This window comes from Carcharhinus amblyrhynchos, chromosome 28 (genome assembly GCF_965287045.1).
Source record: "Carcharhinus amblyrhynchos chromosome 28, sCarAmb.v2.hapA, whole genome shotgun sequence".
NCBI classification, from domain to species: Eukaryota; Metazoa; Chordata; class Chondrichthyes; order Carcharhiniformes; family Carcharhinidae; genus Carcharhinus; species Carcharhinus amblyrhynchos.
The window spans coordinates 16,819,893-16,832,453 of NC_137351.1; the positions used below are offsets into that span (position 1 = coordinate 16,819,893).

Sequence of the window (12,561 nt, forward strand, 5' to 3'; positions counted from 1 at the left end):
ACTCTGCACAGAACCCAGGTCCCTGGTGCTGCGAGGCAGCAGTGCTAACCACTGTGCCACCATGCCGCCCTTGTAGATGCCTGCAAGAAGTCTAAAATACAAATACATTCGGCTGCTGTGCACCGGAGACATTTGGAAAGTTTTCCTTACTTGGCCCTCCTTGACCTCGATCATGTTTCCTTCCTTGTCGACAAATGCGTGAGATCAATAAAGCTAAGTGGCTGAGGATGATGAGGGGTGGAGGGAGAACTGGTTTTTCGTGATATGCCATGATAAAGTGGTACCGTTGATATTTCCATACAATGTTTGAAATGGCCTTCACTTGGAAATACACATTGCTGAAAGATAGGAAGAAAATTATTTCCAAAATTTACAGTAATTTTGGATATTAATAATTATGACTGTTTAAACAACTTAAGTTTATTGATCAAGTAAAGCTTATATTAACACTACGATGAAGTTACTGTGAAAATCCCTTAGTTGCCACACTTTGGTACCTGTTTGGGTACACTTAGAGAGAATTTAACAAGGCCAATTCACCTAACTAGCATGTCTTTGGAACCGTGAGAAGAAACCAGAGCACCCGGAGGAAACCCATGCAGACACAGGAAGAACATGCAATTTCCACTCAGTGGCCCGAGTCAGGAACCGAATTCAGGTCCCTGGCGCTGACAGGCAACAGTGCTAACCACTGTGCCACCTTTTTTGAGAAGCCTTAAGGACAAACTCAAAACATTTGGAAATGTTTAATTCAACACGATACAAAGAACAATTCCTGGTATCTGAAAGGATAAAATATTTTAGTGCTCAAATTTGATCAAAACCTATTGCCTTGCTGGTGGTACAGGATAAATATCACAGACAGGTCAAAACTTTTCATCTTGCATTCGGCAGGATATTTGCAATACTGCCAGATGTAAGGAGAAATTGTTATTGCTCTTACATTTGATATTCCTATGAATGTCCTGATGAGTGCAAGCTGAAAAATTCTGACGTCTCTTTTTGCAGTGATACTTGTTATTTCGCTAAAGGTTAGTTTTAAGATTGGCTGTTCAAAAATCATGTCAATTCTCCTCTCTTCACACCAGTGACTGTGCCTTCAGCTGCCTAGCTCCCACCATCCAAAATTCCACCATCTTACTCTCAAAAATCTTGAACTCATCAGTTTAACCAGGTTTTTAGTCATCTCCATCAAAGCTCTCATTTACAGGTTTACCATTCGTTTTAACTCGAGCCATTGGTTCTCTGCATTTTAAAAATGCAATGTAAAAGTGAATTGAGGTTACAAGGCATGCAGCACATCAGATTCTTTCATGTAGTACCCAAAGCATTTTAAACAGACACTGAAGAAAAGGAGGTGAATAGAAGCTTCATTCAAAGAGGGGAGCGTTGAGTAGGTCCTAAAAGAGAAGTGGTGGGACAGTGAAGGAATTTACAAAGGGTATCAAAGAGAGAGGAACTGTAGCAGCTGATACGCAACTACCAATGGCAGGCTAGAAAACACATATAGGAGCTGGAGTAAGTTGTTTGGCGCTTTGAGGGCTCTGCTATTCAACAAGATTATGGCTGATCTTCTACCTCAAATCCATCTGATCAAACTAACCCCAAATCTTTAGAACGCTAAAATCTATCAACCTCTGTCTTGAATATTCTTCATGACTGAGCATCAGCAGTTCTCTGGGATATAGAATTTCAAAGATTCACAATCCTTTGAGTGAACAAATTTCCAGAACAAATAGCCACGTGCTGTACTTCGGTTGTCGTGATTCTCCTGGGAGGAGGGAGTAACTATGACAGTGTGACATGTTGACATTATAATGGAAGCTAGGAAGGGTGGATATTCAAATTCATTGTGGAAAAAAATAATTGAAATGTGCTCACAGGCTTTCATAATATAGATGGAAGCAGGAATGTACTCACTTGAAAAATGCAATGAGAAGATTCACCATGAGGATATACTGTACAAAGAGGTAGACTGCTTGTAAAAATGGCGTTATCCATGATCCAATGACACAACGTTGCTTTGCACCATCTTCAGTGTTATTGGCACAGGCTATGCGGAAAAAAAAGAGAATGATCTATTAAAGTGCCTATAATTCAGATTTCGATGAGGTTTAACAAGTGCTTTCTATCAGTAAAACCCTCCTGGTAAAGGCAAACAGTTTGCACATGGGGCCATGGTTTCAAAAGAAAATTACAGGAATTTAGCTTATTAACTTCATTCGTAGAAATTATAGAAACCTTACAGTGCAGGAAACCATTCAGCCCATCGAGTCTGCATCTATAGCAATCCCACCCAGCCCTATCCCCACAACCCCATGTATTTACCCTCCTAGACCCCATGACACTAAGGGGTAATGTAGAATGGGCAATATACCTAACCTGCACATCTTTGGACTGTAGGAGGAAACCAGAGCACCTGGAGGAAATCCACACAGACATGGGGAGAGCATGCAAATGCCACATCGTGACCCAAGCTGGGAATCAAACCCAGGTCCCTGGAGCTGTGAGGCAACAGTGCTAACCACTGTGCTATCGTGTTACCCCTGATGTGATCAATGACAACGTCAGTTGATAAAGTAATTAACCTGAGTATAAGCCAGCGCTCAAGGGACTGTCTAAACTGCATAATAAATCTTTGGTGGAAAACTTGTGATGGGCTTGAAGTACATCCCATAATTCCACTACTACCATCAATTCAGGATTTCCGCTGAATGGAGGTGGTCATCCACAGTCAATCTACTTTATTATTTGCAACTGGCTGTTGATATCAGCCTAGACTTGTCAGAAAGCAAATACCCACACTGAGGCACTTGGCCCCAAGAGCTGATGAAGTTCTCAAGTCAGCTGGATATGCAGTTACATGTTCAGCAACAGCCAACAGAGCATTACGTGATTTATTACACTTACTGTATATATCTATTTTATTTGAATATTACGAGAAAAAAGGTTCAGCCATTCTTTGTGTGCACATTTCATTAATCTGAACACTTGACAAGTCATTGGATATCATGCATTTAACGATGAAACAAACTTGTTTTAATGCAAGAAATTTCATGGATCAGTGCCCAAGGTTGTGTGAAAAGTTTCTACTTTTGCCACAGCTCCTTGCATGCTAATGCTCTCATTCAAAAAATTAATTTGTGAGACATGATTTTCCACTCACAAAGCCATGCTAACCGTCCCTAATCAGTCCTTGCATCTCTAAATGCCTGTAAATCTTGTTTCTCAAAATACCTTCCAACAATTTAACCACCACAAATGTGAGGCTCACTGACCTGTAGTTTCCAGGCTTTTCCCTGCAGCCCTTTTTAAGCAAAGGCACAACATTTGTCACTCTCCAATCTTCATACACTTCACCCATGACTATCGACGATTCAAATATCTCAGCTAGAGGACCCACAATTTCCTCCCTAGCCTCTCACAATCTTCTGGGATATACTTCACCAGGTCCTAGGATTTATCTACGATGATGGACTTTAAGACTTCCAGCACCTCCTCCTCTGTAACATGTACACCCCTCAAGACATCACTATTTATTTCCCCAAGTTCCCTAACATCCATACTTTTCTCAACAGTAAATGCTGATGAGAAATATTCCTCTAGGATCTCACCCATCTCTTGAGGATCTGCACATAGATGACCTTGTTGATCCTTAAGAGGCCCTACTCTCTCCCTTGTTACCCTCTTGCCCTTTATGTATTTGTAGAAGCCCTTTGGATTCTTCTTTGCCTTATCTGCCAAAACAATTTTGTGCCCCCTTTTTGCACTCCTGATTTCTCTCCATGCTGACTTTGTCTGTTTGATTATACCACTGCCTTCCAAATGCCAAGTTATAAAATCCTTGATAATAGACTCCCCAGTAGCAACGTTAGGCTCACTGGTCTGTAGTTCCTTGTTTTCTCTCTACCTCCCTTTTTGACTAGTGGACTTATATTAGCTATCCTCCAATCTGCAGGAACTATTCGAGAGTCCAAAGAATATTGGAAAATAACCACCAATGGATCTATTATTTCCAGGGCCACATCCTTAAGTACTCTGGGATGGAGATTATCAGGATCTGGAGATTTATCCACCTTCAATCCTATCAATTTCCGCAAAATCATTTGTCTGCTAATGCTGGTTTCCTTCAGCTCCTCACTAAAACATAGTTCTCTTAGCACTTCTGTCACATTATTCATGTCTTCTTTTGTGAAAACTGAAGCAAAGTACAAATTTAATTCCTCAGCCATTTCTTTATGCCCCATTATGAATTCTTCCGTTTCTGTCTGTAAGAGGAGGCTCACATTTGTTTTTGTCAATCTTTTACTCTTTACATATCTATGGAAACTTTTGCAGGCAGTTTTATGTTCCCCACTAGCTTACTTTCATACTCTGTTTTTCCCTTCTGAATCAATCCCTTGGTCCTCCTTTTCTAAATTTTAAAACCTGTTGCCAGTCCTCAGGCCTATTGCTTTTTCTTGCCAATTTGTATACTTCTTCCTTGAATCTGATACTATCTCTAATTTCCTTTGTAAGCCATGGTTTGGCCACAATTCCCCTACTACTTTTGTGCCAAACAGGAATAAACAGCTTCTGGAGTTCACCTACTTGTTCTTTAAATGCCTGCCGTTGCCTGTCCACTGTCTTCCCTTTCAGTAATGTTTCCCAGCCTGTCATGGCCAATTCATGCCTCATAGTATCACAGTTCCCTTTATTGAGATTGAGGACTCTGGTCTCAGAATCAACTGCAACATTATCCACCTTGATAAAGAGTTCTATCATATTACAGTCACTCATCCCCAAGGGTTCTCTCACAACTAGATTTCCAACTAATCCTCTCTCATTACACAACTCCCAGTCCAAGACGGCCTGCTCCCTTGTTAGTTCCTCGATGTATTGCTCCAGAAAAGCATCCCTACGCACTCCAGAAATTCCTCTCTATCGTACTGTGACTAATTTCACTCTCCCAATCTACATGCAGATTAAAGTCGCCCATAAATCACAGGTGTTCCTTTAACTTATGCATCTCTCATTTCATGTCTAATGCTTTTCCCAACATTACCACTACAGTTTGGTGGTCTGTATACCACCCCCCACCAATGTTTTTTGCCCCTTGTTTCTTAACCTGACCCGTACAGATTCTACATTGTCTGTGCTTATATCTAGAACATAGAACGTTATAGCGCAGTATAGGCCCTTCAGCCCTCGATGGTTCCACTGGTCGGCGTAACAATCTAATGACCCTCTAACCTAAACTATTCTAATATTATCCATATGTCTATCCAATGACCATTTGAACACCCTTAAAATTGGTGAGTCCACTACTGCTGCAGGCAGGACATTCAGGGCAAGACTAAAGAATATTTACTTTGGCTTTAAATAAAGAGTATAGGTGACTAACATCCCAAAACTGAATAACGTAGAAATTTCATGGACCTTATTTTCTGAGCTCTTACTACCCTCTGACATCCGTCCTATATTTATCACCCCTCAATTTAAAGCTACGTCCACTCGTGTTAGCCATCATCATCCGAGGAAAAAGGCTCTCACGGTCCACCCTATTTAATCCTCTGATCATCTTGTGTGCCTCAATTAAGTCACCTCTTAACCTTCTTCTCTCTAACAAAAACAACCTCAATTCCCTCAGCCTTTCCTCATAAGACCTTCCCACCATACCAGGCAACATCCTGGTAAATCTCCTCTGCACCCTTTCCAATGCTTCCACATCTTTCTTATAATGCGGTGACCAGAACTGTACGCAATACTCCAAGTGCGGCCGCACTAGAGTTTTGTACAGCTGCAACATGATCTCATGGCTCCAAAACTCAATCCCTCTACCAATAAAAGCTAACACACTGTACGCCTTCTTAACAACCTATATCAACCTGGATGCCAGCTTTCAGGGATCTGTGCACATGTACACCGAGATCTCTCTGCTCATCCACACTACTAAGAGTCTTTCCATTAGCCCAGTACTCTGTAATCCTGTTACTCCTTCCAAAGTGAATCACCTCACACTTTTCTGCATTAAGCTCCATTTGCCACCTCTCAGCCCAGCTCTGCAGCTTATCTATGTCCCTCTGCAAACTGTAACATCTATCCGTACTGTCTACAACTCCTCCGACTTTAGTGTCATCCGCAAATTTACAAACTGATCCTTCTACATCCTCATCTAGGTCATTTATCTTTCCTCAATATCGTATCAATGTCATCTTTAATCAACAATGCAATTTTACCACCTTTTCCTTTTCATCTGTCTTCCTAAACACTGAATAGCCTTCAGTGTTTATTTCTCATCCCTGCTCACCTTGGAGCCACATCTCCATGATTCCATCCATATAATACCTCCTTGCATCATATTTGGCACTAACTGAATGCAGCATCAAGATATTTTCAGATGCCTGCTAAACATGGCAGCACAGTGTTGCCTTCCAGTGCCAGGGACCCAGCCACAGATCACTGTCTGTGGGGAGGTTGCACATTCTGCCCGTATCTGTATGAATTTCCTCCAGGTGCTCCAGTTTCCTCCCACACTCCAAAGACGTGCAGGTTAGGTGGACAGGCCATGCTAAATTGCTCCCAAGTGTTGGGGGACTAGCAGTGCAGACTTAATGGGCATCCTTCCGTACTCTATGAATTCTGTGATTCTAACACATGGTTTCTAAAGAACCTTTGAAGTCAAAATGAGGAACATAGAGTCGAGAATAAACGTGTCCAAATATTTAAGCATTTCAAAACATTACTTACGATCAATTTCATATGCATATACTTCACCATAGATCATCCAGTACGGCTGAAAGACTATATCTTTTGCTAGTTCCCAGGATGCAGGCTCTTGAGGGTAAAGAATTGCTTTCCTTGGAACACCAAAGCTCAATAAGACCACTGCCATAATGACCACAATGTAAAACATGTTTGCCACCTATAATTCAAGAGGCAAAACAAAATTCAAACTTTCCAAAATATCTGGGTTGAAGATAAGGTAGCTCATGTCACTGCACTGAAAAAACCCAGAGAGATACCACGTGCTCCAATATAACATGAACCAAAGTAGTGATATCTTACAGCAAAAGAAGTCCATATAATGCTGTCATTACTAAAGAAATAAGACAATTCTATCAAAATTCAATGTTATTTAATACGAACATCTCCCTTGGATTGTAGAGATTGATCATGACAGAGCTCCTGCAATTTCAGGTTTGGAAGTTTCAAACACAAAAAGAAATTGTGAAAGGTTCCAAGTAATTCACTTACCATTTTGCCTATCATTGTGACATAGGGCCCTGCATGCTGATTGACTGCCAGGAAATCCAAAAGTCGCACATACCAAAATATAATATTCAGGCAATACATTATCCTTCCAGCATTCATCACTTGCTCAGTTCCAAATCTTAGTCCAAAACCAACAAAAAACAAAACAATTGCAAGCGTGTCAGTGATGTTGAAATAATCACTGAAGTAAACTTTGATCTTCTGATTTATCTTTCCAGCTTCTGACATGAAGATCTAGGCACAAAACCAGAATAAAGAAAATTGTGTCATTCCCACTGACAAACCAAAAGAACCTTGCAAGTCTAACAAAGTCAAAGGCTTCTACCAAATGCAAATGACACAGTAACTCCTGCAGTTTGAAATGATCAAATACAGCATTCCTCACGTTTGGATACTTTGTAGGAAGGAGCAGTGATTATTAAGTAGAGGAAATTGGGGCAGGAATAGAGGGACTATTATGTGAAATAAGTATAATATAAATATTAGTAATGTTGAGCAGGAACTATAGTTCTGGGTTGAAAAGAGCACAAAGGTGTTACTGGTCTCGTTCAGCCCAACTGAGTGATCAGCAAGCTTCAGGGAATTATTGGGAGGGCCTTACACGCAAATAGTCTCCTTTACCAAACAACTTAGCAAAACTGAGTCAGGACATTTTGTGGATTCTACAAAATATCAAGTTATTAAAAATAAGCAATTCCCACCTCTCTAATTTTCTCTATGGCCAAAGTGAAAATGAAGGAAATCACAATCCATTCTTGCACTGATGGTAAATCGCTCATCTGCACCAGAACAACATAGGTGTATAGCATGAGAAATCCCAAATAGGCCATCTGGAAAGAAATGAGAGGTTAATAATTTAGACGTTTTGAATAGTGACAGCTTCTTCAAACTCGCACTCACGCTTCAGCTGTAGTATTACTGAAATTGTATTCATTAACTTTAATCAGTGCCATTTTAATCTATTTTCATTTTATTCTCTTCCTGCAAAGTCTTTTACTCTTTCTTTGCAATACATTGGGTGTAACTTTCTATTGCTAAAGAGGAGAATGCAATGATCCTGTTGCGAGTATTTTGATCCTCAACAGTGTCAATGGAAAATTACTAATAGAATCATAGCGGTTTACAGCATGGAAACAGGCCCTTCGGCCCAACTTGTTCATGCCACCCTTTTTTTTTTAAAAACCCCTAAAGTAATCCCAATTGCTACATTTGGCCCATATCCCTCTATACCTATCATACCCATGTAACTGGCTAAATGCTTTTTAAAAAGACAAAATTGTAGCCGCCTCTACTACCACCTCTGGCAACTAGTTCCAGACACTCACCACCCTCCGAGAAAAAACTGCCCCTCTAGACCCTTTTTATCTCTCCCCTCTCACCTTAAACCTTGCCCTCTAGTTTCACACACCCCTACCTTTGGGAAAAGATATTGACTCTCTAGTTGATCTGTGCCTCTCATTATTTTATAGACCTCTATAAGGTCACCTCAGCCTTCTACGCTCCAGAGAAAAAAGTCCCAGTCTATCAAGCCGTTATAACTCAAACCTTCAAGTCCCGGTAGCATCCTAGTAACTCTCTTCTGCCTTCTTTCTAGTTTAATAATATCCTTCCTATAAAAGGGTGACCAGAACGGTACACAGTATTCCAAGTATGGCCTTACCAATGTCTTGTACAACTTCAACACTGAGCAATCCTTCATGAAATGTAACTAATAAATGGTGTTTGGTTAGAACCACATGCCACAAGATAAAGTAGCCATCATCTGCTGCCTGGTTGCATCACTACTTCAGGAAGCGTACTAAGTGGGAATTAGGGGCCCAAAGCATTTGGTATCTGGAACATGGGGGGGAGGGAGGTGGGCATTGGGACTATGGAAGTCACTCATGCCAAGTCCCGGCTGAAAACAAATCAGTTCTACCGGAGCATAGAAAACTTCACAAGTTGTGGAAAATCACCTTGTCGGAGACTACATTATATTTAGGGAAGGAAATCTGAAACTAAAAAAATTCCGACACCAAAATTGAGAATTGCAACAAAAAAAAAGTTTCTTTCCACAGATGCAATGGATCGGCTGTGTTTCTCCAGCATGTTCTGTTTATATTCCAGATTTCCAGTATCCACAGTATTTTGCTTCCATATAAAATAACGGTTTATCCTTAGTGATACCTGTTGTTGCAGGTCCCATCACCAATGTACTTTTCCCAATGGAAGTGGTTACCTTTTTTCTTTTTGTTATTTGTGTCACATTGCAATTTATTAATTCCACTTATGTGTCAGTCTTTTTCTATTTCATGAATCAACAATCTTCAAGTACCTCTAAACAAGCTGCCAAAGTTGTCTCAAAACTCTGTTAGAAGTCTCACCACACCAGGTTAAAGTACAACAGATTTGTTTGGTATCACAAGCTTGCGAAGCACTGCTCCTTCATCATCAGGTGAGTGCATCAAGCAGCAGTGCTTCAAAAGTTCATGCTATCAAATAAACCTATTGAACTTTAACCTGGTGTTGTGAGACATCTTTCTGTGCCCGCCGCAGTCCAATGTCAGCATGCTCACATCGTAAAATTCTGAACAGCTTTGTACTCTAAATTCAAAATTTTGAACAGAGAGTTGGTCACTCGGAATAATTTAGTACAGGACTAATGCTACTGGTGGAAATCACTTTCTTGTTTGTCAGGCCTGGATTCATACCAAGGTTCAAAGATGATGAAACACATTTCTAACTCACAGCCCAGCCAACAGCAAATCCTTTTTTGTAACCATCTATTCTTTCAAAGCCACTTTATTCCATCAACAGTTACTTCTTTCACATACTAGCCTTGGATCCCAAAACCTAGCTGGTACAGCTTCTTAAACTCAAAATAACTGTGTCTATACATCCAGACCATTATCTTCAGATTAAAAGGAAGTCTTTGAAACAAATTTAACTTAATTTTTTCAATAAACAATGCTAAAAACAGCAGAGACATATATCTTTTGTTTCACTTCACCCACTTACTGTGTTAAACCAAAACTTTGCAATGGGTGCATGGTAGAAAGAGTAGAATTTTCTAGTGAGAGGCAACCTCCTTGGTTTAGCCAGAGTTGCATCTTCATGTTTAACCTCATGGTCACAGAGCCCTTCTTCTTTGAAGACCTCCTGTACAATACCAGGGAGAAAATAATTCAAAAATTATTATACTCTTATACTAGTTATAGACTAGAATCATAGAATCTACAGTGCAGAAGGTGGCCTTTCAGCTCACTGAGCCTGCATCAAGAGCAATCCCATTCTGACCCTTTCCCCATAACCTACATATTTACTCTCCTAATCCCCCTGACACTAAGGGGAAATTTAGCATGGCCAATCAACCTAACCTGCACATGTTTGGATTGTGAGAGGAAACCGGAGCACATGGGTCCCTGGCACTGTGAGGCAGCAGTGCTAACCACTGTGCCACCATACTGCCCTGATCAAGTGTTTGGAGAACATGGCCTAAGGCTTAAATTCTTAACAGATGTGAAGAGCATTAGGAAAAGATAAGTGGGAGGGCAGGATCTTTTATGAATAGATTTTAGTTCTACAGTTCTTGCACTTCGGACTTTTTCGTTTCCTATATTTTAAATTGGCTTTTTTGCACCACTCAGTGCTGACAAGGACATTTCATTTTGAATGACATGCTTAAAGTGGGACTATTGTTTCAGATTTTTAAGAAAACAAGTTTCTTGTATTTGTATAAGTGTAGTCAGTGATTAAACACACAACTCCAGACACAGATTGCAGAGTTGTTACTTAAAATCATACAAATTGGGCCTTTGAGCAGACCCCAAATCACAAACAAACATTAAATGCATTATTAACTCCCACTCCCTTCACAGCAAAGCACAAAGACATTAGTGTGTGTTGATGGAAATCTACCTACATTTTCTTGCAGTTGTGCACAGCTAGAATATCAATGCTGCACAGGTTTCTGCTATATATCTGAGCTGGAGCCAAATTTGAGCAGGTTTCCTTGGGGAAGAGCAGTTAACATCCCCCTATCCGCTACTGATGCGGGTTTACTCTGCTCATTCACTGTAAAGGGTAAAAGATGACGTCACTTTTGACTTCAATATCCTAAAACCCAGCTGGGGGTACTTCTAATCTGCTTTTCATAGTAATAAGCCAAATGCTGTAAGATTTAGTTTTAAATGACAGGCAAAGTGAAATACCATTGAGAAAAGAAATTCTTCTATAGACTCATAAATAGTAAAAGGGTGCTAAGAGGAGGGTGACAGTCAACTAGGGACTTAAAAGGGATTTACACATGGAGGCTGGCACATGACTGGGGTATTTAATTAATATTTTGTAACTGTCTTTATCAAGGAGGTAGGTGTTTCCCAGGCCATGGCAATAGCTGAGGAAATTCTGCCTTGGAACAGTTCAAAATTGATAAGGAGGAAGTGTTTGATGGACTGTCAGTAATGAAAGTTAACAAGACACCAGGACCGGAAGAGATACAAGGAAATGAGACTGGAAATTGCAGGGGTACTGGCCATAATCTTCCAGTCTTATCTAGACTCAGGAAGTGCCAGAGGATTGGAAAATTGCAAGTGTTACACCCTTGTTTAAAAAAGATTTTAAGGTTAGTCCCAGCAATTACAGGCCAATAAGAATGGGCTTTCCAAGTCAGTTCTGATATTTATAGGAAAACAAATCTAACTGCGTATTCATAATCGTGCAGAGTTTACCAAACATACCCAGAACATTATCCTGCCAATACAGCTTAAAATTATAGACCTATTACGTAAGGTATTGCCACCACCCTGAGAGAACAGAATGACCAGTACTGAACAATGTGAGTTGATCTACGCATAGTAGCAGAAGGAGCAAGAAAGTTGCAATGCAGAGTCCATGGAAACCACAACAGACAACACTGCACCAAGACTACAGTGAAAAAAAAGTTAGACTTTGTACGGAATGTTTAGCAGAAGGATGAAACTTGCAGGAGTTGGGGGCCCACAATAGTGGGCATGTGGCATCAATACCATGCTATTTATGATAATTGGCTGCACAGGAAAATGGTGCATGTATAGCTGCTATTAATCTCGTCAGAACAGACTTCAGGATTCACCTCCAGAAATACTAACTTTTACATCAGTAAATTGAGCAGTTCTAAGGCATTGTCACTGTAGGAATAGAAATTTAAAATGTGGAATTCAAGCAAAGAAATTGTTTAAATCTGATTAAAGGAGAAAGAGATTCCAAGGAGACTACTTGCAACACCAAATATCAATCACTCCATTATTCTCCATGAAGTTCTGACAACTTGATAGTTTTATAATTTCT

General features: G+C 40.2%; 1 protein-coding gene across 3 annotated transcripts in view; it reads right to left on the minus strand.

Moving 5' to 3' along the window:
* The window catches only part of trpm7 (transient receptor potential cation channel, subfamily M, member 7), a 144,524-nt gene that overhangs the window by 52,502 nt on the left and 79,461 nt on the right, over positions 1–12,561 (minus strand). For all 3 annotated transcript variants that reach the window (XM_080214103.1, XM_080214104.1, XM_080214102.1), the window contains 6 exons: positions 10,252–10,392; positions 7,956–8,084; positions 7,237–7,488; positions 6,730–6,904; positions 1,921–2,053; positions 151–338 (listed from right to left, as the gene is read on the minus strand). In XM_080214103.1, the coding sequence (XP_080070229.1) occupies positions 151–338; positions 1,921–2,053; positions 6,730–6,904; positions 7,237–7,488; positions 7,956–8,084; positions 10,252–10,392 (1,018 nt within the window). The remainder of the gene's footprint in view (positions 1–150; positions 339–1,920; positions 2,054–6,729; positions 6,905–7,236; positions 7,489–7,955; positions 8,085–10,251; positions 10,393–12,561) is intronic.